The 13,118-nt window shown below is 33.4% G+C and overlaps 1 protein-coding gene across 3 annotated transcripts in view; it reads right to left on the bottom strand.

Moving 5' to 3' along the window:
• Window positions 1-3,755: 3,755 nt before the first annotated feature.
• Window positions 3,756-13,118, bottom strand: part of LOC149795324 (fibronectin type 3 and ankyrin repeat domains 1 protein-like) — a 166,591-nt gene continuing 157,228 nt past the window's right edge. For all 3 annotated transcript variants that reach the window (XM_089965091.1, XM_089965092.1, XM_089965093.1), the window contains one exon: window positions 3,756-11,553. In XM_089965091.1, coding sequence (XP_089821217.1) covers window positions 11,494-11,553 — 60 coding nt within the window. In that variant the 3' untranslated portion in view covers window positions 3,756-11,493. The remainder of the gene's footprint in view (window positions 11,554-13,118) is intronic.

The following is a 13,118-nucleotide window of genomic DNA, read 5'->3' as shown; positions in this document are numbered from 1 at the left end:
AACAAAAAGGCATATTATTTTTAAAAACAATTTTATTTATATATTTCTCAGTCTAGGACTCCACAGTGCCATCAGCTGTCCCTGGCACTTCATCATGTATTGATGTTGATATCTCCTGAGTTTACCATCAGATGCCATCTTAACTTAAATAAAAACCATTTATTTATTACTTTGTTTGATCATTGTGTCCTTAGTTAATTTAGATACAAACACTAATAGTGAGATCATCTGACCATGAATTGGCCAAACCTGTTTGACCAACACCGTTATAATTTAATTACTTTTGATGTAATTTTCCAATTTACTGAGGTATAAATTTTGGGGGTTGGGGTGCATAAACAGCTTTTGATCTGAACTGCCATTGATTTCACAGGTCAAGCGAATAATATTCTTATGCTTTGTCTTAATATAACTATCTAAAAATATAGACTTTTTTATTACTTCACTTGTGTTTTCCATTTTGTATGATTTTTTAATATTATGCAGTTGACTGTGGCATTGAACAACTGACCCTTGCATCCTTAATATAATATCAAAGGGACAAAACACTTCCATACAAAACAGTGCTTCTAATAGAGTTGCCTCCTTTGAACCACGAACGGAATAAATAGATGCTAAAGGCATTGTTAGACCTTGTCCAGAAGAAGAAAATAAATCCAAAATAAAATATAAACGTGCATGACTTGATGCTAGTAAAAACAATGGAGACATTTTAACATTTTAACTTGTACATTACTGTAAAGTGTGTGTGTGTGTGATTTGGATTTTTAATGTAGCTTTAAACAAATTTCAGTCATATTGCTACAATTTCTGCAGTGTGACAGTTTATAGTGATGTCTAGCACTGGGGCATCATGCTGGAGACATGTAGCATGATGTCCCATCTAGCCACATTATCCTGACACCAGGCCAACCAGTCCTAACACTAACCTCTTAATGCTGAGCGCCAAGTAAGGCAGCTGTTAGTGCCATTTTTGTAAGTCGTTGGCATGACTCAGCCAGGATCGAACCCATACCCTCTCACATCCAAGGCAGATGCTCTAAACCACTAGGCCACCAGAGTGGCTTATTATAAAAGTGAATTTTTTCTAATGGAAAACATTGTATTAGTGTTTAAATCTGCAGCATAATAATTATCTAGATTCAAATATAGAGACACTGTTTACAAGGTACCCACAGATGGAGACACTGATTACATCATACCCACAGATGGAGACACTGATTACATGATGCCCAAAGATGGAGACACTGATTACATGATGCCCAAAGATGGAGACACTGATTACATGGTACCCACAGATGGAGACACTGATTACATGATGCCCAAAGATGGAGACACTGATTACATGATGCCCAAAGATGGAGACACTGATTACATGGTACCCACAGATGGAGACATTGATTACATGATGCCCAAAGATGGAGACACTGATTACATGATGCCCAAAGATGGAGACACTGATTACATGATGTCCACTGATTACAAGACATTGAATGCATGATGCCGAAAAATGGAAACAGTGATTACATGATGTCTACTGATTACAGGACACTGATTACATGATGCCCACAGATGGAGACATTGATTACATGATGCCCAAAGATGGAGACACTGATTACATGATGCCCAAAGATGGAGACACTGATTACATGATGCCCAAAGATGGAGACACCAATTACATTATGTCCACAGATGGAGACACTGATTACATGAGGTCCACAGATGGAAATACTGGTTACATGATGCCCAAAGATGGAGACACTGATTACATGATGCCCAAAGATGGAGCCACTGATTACATGGTACCCACAGATGGAGACATTGATTACATGATGCCCAAAGATGGAGACACTGATTACATGATGCCCAAAGATGGAGATACTGATTACATGATGTCCACTGATTACAAGACATTGAATACATGATGCCAAAAAATGGAGACAGTGATTACATGATGTCTGCTGATTACAGGACACTGATTACATGATGCCCACAGATGGAGACATTGATTACATGATGCCCACAGATGGAGATGCTGATTACATGATGTCCACAGATGGAGACACTGATTGATGCCCCAGTTAGAGATATTGATTACAAGACACCGATTACATGATGCCCACAGATGGAGATACCAATTACATTATGTCCACAGATGGAGACACTGATTACATGAGGTCCACAGATGGAAATACTGGTTACATGATGCCACAGATGGAGACATTGATTACATGATGTCCACAGATGGAGACACTGATTATAGGACACTGATTACACGATGCCCACAGATGGAGACACTGATTACATTATGTCCACAGATGGAGGTACTGATTACAGGACACTGATTACATGATGCCCACAGATGGAGACACTGATTACAGGACACTGATTACATGATGCCCACAGATGGAGGTACTGATTATAGGACACTTATTACATGATACCCACAGATGGCGACACTGATTACATGATGTCCACAGATGGCGGTACTGATTACAGGACACTGATTACATGATGCCCACAGATGGAAACACTGATTACATGATGCCAAGACATGGATACACTGATTACAAGATGTCCACAGATGGAGACACTGGTTACATGATGCCACACATGGAGACTCTGCTTATATGATGTCCAAAGATGGAGACACTGATTACATAATGCCCATGATGGATTATATCATTGTGATTTATCAAGAATATTGGTACATCAGCACATTTAAGACTATTGGCACATTTAAGATTGGAATTCATTCAGAACACCAATTGAATTCATTTGGAATACTCTGTACTTTTATATGTGTGGTGATAGAACTGTTAGGATCATTTGGGATTTAATTAACAATAATGTAAGTTTGTTTTAAATTTTCACTTTGTATTCTAGGGAAATCAATCATTTATTGAATTTTACAAACCTTGTTGATTTTTCTTCCTTCTATTACTTAGTTTAAGGCCAGAGAGTTGTAACAAATGTTTTGTTATTTCCTAATTATGACCAAACTCTAGAAGTTGATAAGCACCAAAGGTTTACATTTCTTTATCATATAATCCTCGATAATTTTACCAAACCAATTTACGATGCATTTTATCAAATAGTTCTTATTATGGACACACACACACATACACACACACACACACAAACACACAGATTACATAACCTATACAGCTGTAGAGCAGACAGGTTATCAAAATTTGAAGATCACTTTTCAAAGTCCAAGTAATTTGTTTATAGATGAATTGACTTTTCTATGTCCCAGTAATTTGTTTCAAGTTGACTTTTCTATGTCCCAGTCATTTGTTTCAAGTTGACTTTTCTATGTCCCAGTCATTTGTTTATAGATGAATTGACTTTTCTATGTCCCAGTCATTTGTTTAAAGTTGACTTTTCTATGTCCCAGTCATTGTTTCAAGATGATTTGTATATGTCCCAGTCATTTGTTTAAAGCTGACTTTTCTATATCCTAGTCATTTGTTTCAAGTTGACTTTTCTATGTCCCAGTCATTTGTTTCAAGTTGACTTTTCTATGTCCCAGTCATTTGTTTCAAGTTGACTTTTCTATGTCCCAGTCATTTGTTTCAAGTTGACTTTTCTATGTCCCAGTCATTTGTTTCAAGTTGACTTTTCTATGTCCCAGTCATTTGTTTCAAGTTGACTTTTCTATGTCCCAGTCATTTGTTTACAGAGGACATTTCTATATCCCAGTCATGTGCTTAAAACTTTGAAGCAGGTGAAATGAGCATCAGCACTAGACAAACAATTCAGAACTTTTATTTAATTTTTTACAGAGTGGAAAATATACCAGTACACCAAAGTAGAAACAACATATTAAATGTTTTACAAATATTTGCACATGGTGGACAAGGTTGCCATACCAGTAGTTTTACAGAAAATCGGTAAAATTAGCTGAGTAGATCTCTCAGTAAGTGAGATGCATAATATAGCACAATGATTTTCATGTACTAAAACAATAAAATTAGCTGTGTAGATCTTTCAGTAAGCGTGATACATAATATAGCAGAATGCTTTTCATGTACTAAGACAGTAAAATTAGCTGTGTAGATCTTTCAGTAAGTGTGATACATAATATGGTACAATGCTTTTCATGTACTAAAACAGTAAAATTAGCTGTGTAGATCTTTCAGTAAGTGTGATACATAATATGGCACAAAAAATGCTTTTCATGTACTAAAACAGTAAAATTAGCTGTGTAGATCTTTCAGTAAGTGTGATACATAATATAGCACAATGCTTTTCATGTACTAAAACAGTAAAATTAGCTGTGTAGATCTTTCAGTAAGTGTGATACATAATATAGCACAATGCTTTTCATGTACTAAAAACAAAATTAAAAAGGACATAAAAGTGAGTGCACTAAAATCTTTTGGTGATAAATTCTGGAACAGTTAAGGATAATGAAAATGTACACTGAATAATTTCAGTGATGAAAGCAAAAATCTTTTTATATATTAACATCTACTGTTGAAATATTCTTTTCAATGTGAACATGAACATTAGGGAAATTTTGCACTAAAAATAATGTGATAGTAAGGATTAGCTCCTCAACAATTTTAAAGTTTTGAATATTAGGAAAAAAATGGGCAAACCTTCGATTTTATGCAAAGTAATTATTTACTTATAAATAATCCACAAAATAACTTTCTTCAAGTAACAGATTGCACAAAAAAATAAGGAAAAGAAATGATATTCTACAAGTGAATCATGCAAGCTGCAATGTTTAACCTAGCTTCAGAAATTCATGGAAATTTCTTTTGATTTATGAAAATAATTTCCCCCTTTTTCAATAGGCAGATTTGAATAAAATGTACCATGCTTGCTTGTATGATGTTAAGTTCAAAAGACTTTATATCAGGATGTAGGCTATATATACTGCAGATGTTTGGGGATAAAAACAGCAATACAACACAATCACCCTTCATTATAACACATTTCCAGTTACAGGGCAGGACAGCACTCATTACATCAGCCATCATTATAACACATTTCCATTTACAAGGCAGGAGAACATTTTGGTGGCCTAGTGGTTAGAGTGTCCACCTCGGATGCGGGAGGTCATGGGTTTGATCCCTGGTTGAGTCATATCAAAGACTTACAAAAATGATACTAACATCTGCCTCGTTTGGCGCTCAACATTAAGAGGTTAGTGTTAGGACTAGTTGCCTGGTGTCAGGATAATGTGACTGGGTGGGACATCATGCTACATGTCTGCGACATGGTGCCCCAGTGCTAGGCATCACTATAAATTGCCACACTGCAGACGTTGTAGCGATATGACTGAAAAATTGTTAAAGCTACGTTAAAAATCCAAATCACACACACACACACACACACACACACACACACACACATAAGGCAGGGCAGCACTCATTACATCAGAGTTCATGATAACACATTTCCTGTTAAAAGGCAGGTCAGCACTCATTACATCACAATTTATGATAACACATTTCCTGTTATAAGGCAAGACAGCACTCATTACATCACCCTTCATGATAACACATTTCCTGTTATAAGGCAATATCACACTCACTCCTAACATTAGCAATCATTATAACACCTTTCCTTTTATAAGGCAGGTATAGTCATCGATCCCATTTCAGTATGTAATAGTAAAATTATATGTATAATGTTACTTCATTCATGTTTCCCACACTTTTCTAAATATAAATTTCCAGGTCTTTTCCAGTTTTTTTCCAGGATTAAATTAATTTTTTCAAGGTTAACATATGACCATAACTGAATGGAATTAAAGAACATTCTGGATTATAAAACATGCATTTTCCATATCTGAAGATGTTTCTCTATCAAGACTCACCAAAAAAACATATGTCAGAAAAGATAATCATGTACAAAACCATAAAATGAGTCAAAGGAAACAAATTTGACTATATTCCTATAAATTGGTATTTAAAGCCATTTCAATGTACACAATACAAATTCTAACTTTGCTTTGCTGACCTGCATTATGTTGATATGTGGAAACAACATAATGAGCATAAATTATTTTATCTCCTTTAAAACCTTTAATTCCAAAGAATTCTATAGCAATATATGTGCGTGTTATAGAAAGTAAACATTTCCTATCACAGTATGAAGAAAAAAATGATAAATACTTAAGTATTATCTTGTAACGAAAAAAGTTTAACCCTGAATTTATTTTTCAACCAACCTAAACTCCTTAAGATGATTTGGTTAAAAATTCCATCATTTAAAGACATTTACGAAAGGGTTGATTTAAATGTTGACAAAAGACCTTCAAAATTATATATTGTTGTATAAACAAGGACTGAATTTTCTGTAAAATCAACTTTTCTTGTAGTTCAATAAACCAGTCCCCAAACCCATACTGATACATGGGCTATTATCGTTTCTTAATAGTCACATGACTTCACAACTCTTAAACAATGACATCGGAAGTCCAATAGTCATGCGATATCAACAACAAACCACTTTTTAATGTTGTTGAACAAAATTTCAATTATATTAAATGAAAAGTCTGATACTTTTTGTAAAACCCAGAAAGAATATATAATTCTGAACTTATTTCGAGAACAACTACAAGAAACTTGGCCTGTCTGATTCATCAAGCATAGTCTGGTTCCTTGCTTTGTATGTTCCCTGCATGAGAAAGCACATGTCAACGTGGTAGTCACATGATACAACAAAACTCTGGAAGTTGGTCTCAGAATAAATATAGAGAATTTTGTGTTCTTTTGTTTTTGTATTTTTATTACAACCAGTATACAACTTTTATTTTAAAAAATTTCTACAACATTTGAAAATGATGGTTGTGAGATTGTGTGTGCTCGTGTGACTAGCAAACGAAATCGTTAGCACTTAGCTCAAATTTCATCAACGCATTAGTTTTATCATCTTTCAACAGATTAAAGACATAACGATTTTAATAAATAATTTTCTTATTGATTTCATGCAGTTTTAACTTGATTTAACAACGTTTAAGTTTGCTAGCCCATCCACAATGTGGCTATGCTTTAACACCACCATGTTGGCCTCTTGTGATGCAATACTGGTTTTCATACCTTCCATATAATAAAATATATGGATATCGAACTGTCTGAAACAAAAAGTCTACCAGACAAATCTAATCCACTGAGCGTTTGGATTGTCTCAACAAATTTATTTATGGCAAGCACCCAAATGATCCATACTGCAACCTCCCAATATTCTGGTTAGAACTCAATAAATTTAACTCATGATCAGTTCAGTTACAACTCAGTTACGTAATTGTTTCGGGCATCAAGTTGTGGAGGAAAATTCCTGAGGTTTTCCCGACTTTCATCAATATTTGCAAAGTTCAAAGACTTTTCACAGTCAGGGAAAAAAATTATCATTTCTCCCAACTTTTTTCTGATTTCCTGGTAGCGTGGGAACCCTGTTTATTATAAGTGTGTGTGCTCCATGGCTCCCACAGACAGCATTATAATCTGGGAGTCCTGTACTATTAACTTTTTTACTCTACGCAACAAAACTATACAAAAAATTACCTTAATTTCCAAATTTAAATGATTATAAGGTGATGTAATTAAGTTTAACACAAAAAAATCAAATAAATAAGTTCTTTGTAGTTACAGTTTAAATATAAATACAAACAAACCCAAACACTTTTTGGGCAGGCTACAACACAATGATAGTCAACTACCAATTAAAAATGACATCAAACTGAATTACTTTTTAACATCAGAATTTTCTTATGACAGAAAATAAAAAATGTTACTTGGGCAAATTTTGACTATTTTTGCTGGGGAATAATATGGGTCTAAAATGAGAAGTCATTCCACTTTATATTTACTTACTGATGATTTAAAGATCACACAGTGAAACTGAATACAAACAGATGGCCATTCTGTGCAAATATTTTATTAACGATTTGATCTTAAAAACATTATCTAGCTATTCATTATCAAGATAACCAGCATATTTGCATAGTTTTTACATAAACACTGACAACAAATGCATGAAAATTTTTAATGCATTTAAATTACACAAGATAAATTAATCTAAACCATTAGTTAAAAGTTGCAAATGTAGTAGTGTTCCTTATGTAACCACAGATCATTTTAACACAAAATATGCTATTTCAGACGTTTCATAAAAGTTTGAATTATTAATGTCAGAACACTTATTCAAATGTCATCATATAATCTAATGTACCCTGAATTACTGTACGTACTCAATTATAACTCGGGTCTAAATGCAAACAACACAGACCCCAATCTGCTGTTGCATAATGTGCCTGCAGATCAGGAATTGTGTTGTTTGTTGTACCGATTATTCCTAACAAACTGCAAAGACCCAGATCTGATAGTGTCATACATGATGGTTGACTGAGGTCAGTGCAGTTTGCAGTTGGACCCAACTTTTAAATAAGTATATACGGTAGTCTTTATTGCAAAGATGTTTCACACATTCTAAAAGGAATGATTATGTCTTAATGAATAAGACTTAGTTCGATATCAAAAGTTTGGGTTTTGCTTTGTTCATAAGATACCCCTCAAAAATTTTTAAATAAAAAAGGAGTTAGTTCTAAACTGGGAGCAAAATAACCCATTTAAGTATTTAATAATTCTTATCTAGAACTCTGCAACCATCATACATGCCAGTATCTGGCAATAAATGATGTTAATTCAAATACCATCATGGAGTTCTGAACATTAAAAAGATGATATCATAATGGCTTACTTTTTAAATAAATCCAGAATGGTCTTATTTTTTGTGTAACTGGATAAAATTAGAATGAAAACAAAAATAGCCCAAAGATTTGACAATGACATTGATCATACTGGTTTTAGTGCAAAAAATTTTAATTTTAAAGTTATCTTTGGAAATCATAATTTTACAGTTATCTTTAGTAAACTGTAATTTTACAGTTATCATTAGTAAAAAAAGTCAATTTACAAATGTACAACTGCCATTTTCATTCCAAACCCCAAACTGTAAGACTGTTACAACCTTCATATAGGCAACTTAGATTCAAGTTCAAAAGAAATGAATTTCTAAAACAACACATCAAGAAACTTACTGTATGTACACAATGGATGTAATCTAACAAATGTATATCATTTTACAGCATTAACAAGACAATATGTAATATAATACTGTAGGTGACTGCAATTTCAAGTGGTTTTATTTTCATACCTTTCAAAGCTGAGTAAAAAAATTGCAAAAATTTATGCTTGATAAATATTAGGAAGTAAATAACTAGTTTCACTTAATTTATGAAATTGTAAAGCTAAAGCAGAATTTTCCACAATACTGTTGATATAACACTTTTCATTGGTTACACAACTTTATTTTACTTTTAAGTTAACACAAAACAACAAATTTAAAGATTCAATGAAGAATGATCCTTCTGTAACCACTGGTGAAAATGTAATATTTGCACTACCATGAAAAATGAAAATGAATTCACATGAGTAAAGATTTAACAGTTTAACAACACAGACATTTCTTTAAATATGGGTATGTAAAAGTGCACTGCCTGTATGAAGGGCATACATGTATTTGATACTGTTGTTAGAACTGAAAATCTGAATACTTAATACCATAGTCGTACAACTCTCTGCAGACCAAAATAAACAAAACAAACTGAATCCAAAACTCAACACTCCAAAATGAGATATCTAAGTTTAAAGTCTCCTACATGATGGAAATTACATCTGTACCATATTATGGTGTAATACCTGCACATGCATTCATATGCACATGTTCCTCTTTGTGTTAGAATTTTGCATACAATGCTTTTTTAAGTGCATGTCTCAATTGCAGTATATCTCATGAATGAGAAACAACTGCCAGAACCTGTTTAAAATATCCTGATTTTCATGGAACATGTGATCAGGAATGTCTGGTGTCTCATTATCACTTAAATTACCATCATGCTTGCTTCGTTACGACTTAACGTACCATAATGCAAGTCTGGTGTCTCATTACCAATTAAATTACCATCATGCATGCTTCGTTACCACTTAACGTACCATAATGAAAGACTGGTGTCTCATTACCATCATGCACACTTCATTACCACTTAACCTACCATAATGCAAGCCTGGTGTCTCATTACCAATTAACTTCGTGAGATAAATCACTGCTATAAATGAATCCTACATGTGCTTTATTCACCATGAACATACCTGGAGAGAAAGCATGCTTCTCCAAGTATGACAGCTCCCTACATGGTCAAAGGGAGCTAATCCTTCTAATATGCATACAGATGTGATTGTGACAGCTTATAAGATTGTTGACACTTGCATATCATGAGGACACAAAAAGTATAGGTATTACAACGAATATGATATTTAATTTCCACTTTTAATATGCATACAGATGTGATTGTGACAGCTTATAAGATTGTTGACACTTGCATATCATGAGAAGACACAAAAAGTACAGGTATTACAATGAATATGACAATTTAATTGCAACTTTTAATATGCATACAGATGTGATTGTGACAGCTTATAAGATTGTTGACACTTGCATATCATAAGGAGACCAAGGTATTACAACGAATATGATATTTAACTGCCACTTTTTTTATTCTAACCTAACTCAAAATGAATTCAAAGATGATGAATTTTAATTTTTGAAGACTGAACATGAGTTTCATTTTTAACCATTACATAATGCTTAATATAATTCATTACAAGTTATATACCAGTAGATTAAGTGAACAACTGTAAATATTTTTTGAAAGATTTTCAAATCTGCCGAGATCTACAAAAGGTAATGACACAAAAATGATGACAAGGAATATGATAGCAAGAACGCATGTGCATATGAAATAATACTGGAACTACATGGAATGTATTGTGTATTTTCTATAACTAGTTTACATCCGAGAAAATGCAAAAAACTTCTCTGGTCAGATATACCATCTGTATTCAGTATTAAGACTGATCCAACTGCAAACTGCATAGATCCAGATTTGCCATCACAAAATACAACCAGCAGATTTGGGTCTATGCAGCTTGTTAGGATCAATAGAACAAACAACATAGACCCTTATCTGCCAGCATATTATGTGATGGCAGATCTTGGTATATGTTGTCCGCAGTTGAACTGAACCTATAAGTAAGCATATACATTACCCACCAACTCCTTTTGGTGTGTACAAGTGAATTATCTTAATTCTATCATAGGATGCTACTAGGAAGTCTGTAGTGGTTCAAACATAGCCTCAAATAAAAAGGGGATCCTTTGTGATAAGTATGTACCTAAGGGGAATCAAATAAAATAAACAAGCAGGAGTGTTATCTTAGAATGGTGAGCTTTAAATACTTGACTGAATGTGAATAGGAGTTTGGACAGATGCAGTCCAGATAAAAAGAGGTCACCAGAATCTATCCTGGACAGAACCATCTCATCTACTGTGCAACCAAGTCTGGTTGGCTAACAAATAACATGGACGGAATAACAAAAATGTGGCCACTGATTCCTCAATGATGAATTTGTTCAGTAATGCATCTTTATTCCTTGCTTCTCCAGGTGTTCTGTCAGAGACTTCACTATCCTCTGAAAGAAAGAGATGGAGAAAATAAGATGTATTACTATATGTATTATGTATACTTTGCACGTTGTTTGAAAACTATTCATTGTACATAAATGCTTAAAAAAACTCGGAGAAGAAAAAAATAAGTAAAATATTGGTATGGTGTGATTACTTTAATACGTGTAGTATGGTATTTGTGCAAATTTATGTAAAAAGATACCCCTCTATTTAAGTTTTTTTCATGATCCTGCAATAATGTATAAATAAACAATCAATTGTGTTTCTTGCTGAAACTTCAAACTCTTAGCGTGTATTATAAGCTATCTTCTCTATCCAAATATTTCATAAAAAATTAGACGAATTTTGTTTAAAAAAGAAAAGATAATATCTTGTATGATACCAGTATGATGAATGATAATAAAAATTAACTGGGGCAAAATGCCTTTAGAGTAACATCTAACAAACCAAAATGAACTTAATTTGTGATGGCCAATCACTCCACCTAAGGCAAAAATGTAACCATTATTTATTTGTGAAAAAAAATGTTATGTATATGACATCCACAGATAGATTCACAAACTGGGTTTATAAAAATCCATTCATACTTGTTCGAGTTATCATGCTTACAAGCCAGTACAGCTAAAGACCAAAGACATGACCTTTGACCTTAAAATCATTATCAGAGACAATCAAGTTCTTCATTGGAATGCAGCTAAATTTGTAGTCTACTAAAAATTACATTGTATAATTATGTATTTATAAGCTCTTCAAAGTACAGTGACTCTGAGATTAATTATGTGTAGTTTTCATACACCTTAATAAGTGAGGATATGTTGATGGTAAAACATGCATCATTTTCATTCAGACACAATTAATTATCCAAATTCAACACCATCATTTATGCAAGAGAAGCAGTGATAAAAAAAAATTCAAGATGGCATCATTTCAAAAAGAACCAACTAAATATTGTGTTAAAGGTATTTTAGTAAAAACCCATGTTGATATGAACCGCTACTAAGTAGAATTAGCCATAGAAAGATTTTTTGCATGGTAGCCATTTTGGATGAACATCATTTTAATATAGAAATAACAATATATCGCAAGAAAGAAGTTTTCAGTTTTTTAAATGTCAGTATAGCCAGCCATGCATTTAAGAGAAGTGAATTTATAGTGCCAAGGCAAAAAGTGTAAAGTACCATGCCAAGAAACACACCACAAAAGCAAAACCATGAAGGCTGGCTTTGGTAGGATTTGAACCTACAACACCCTGATTGTTAATCCAGAATATCAACAACTGATTTTTGATATTATGGGATGTCATATAGTCATTATTTTCATTTAGGATCAACTACACACAGTGAGAAGTGAAAATTTCATGTCAATATAACAAGAACATGGCTACCGCAGATCTACATCATATGGTATTTAGGATCAACTACACACAGTGAGAAGTGGAAACTTCATGTCAATATAACAAGAACATGGCTACCGCAGATCTACATCATATGGTATTTAGGATAAACTAAATATGTCAACATCATGTCAGCCATTCAGGAGAAGTGGAAACAACATCATTTTCAAAAATTGC

Source organism: Sinohyriopsis cumingii, chromosome 7, assembly GCF_028554795.1.
Source record: "Sinohyriopsis cumingii isolate HCF-2022 chromosome 7, ASM2855479v2, whole genome shotgun sequence".
Classification (NCBI taxonomy): domain Eukaryota; kingdom Metazoa; phylum Mollusca; class Bivalvia; order Unionida; family Unionidae; genus Sinohyriopsis; species Sinohyriopsis cumingii.
This window is presented reverse-complemented; position numbering and strand designations above follow the sequence as displayed.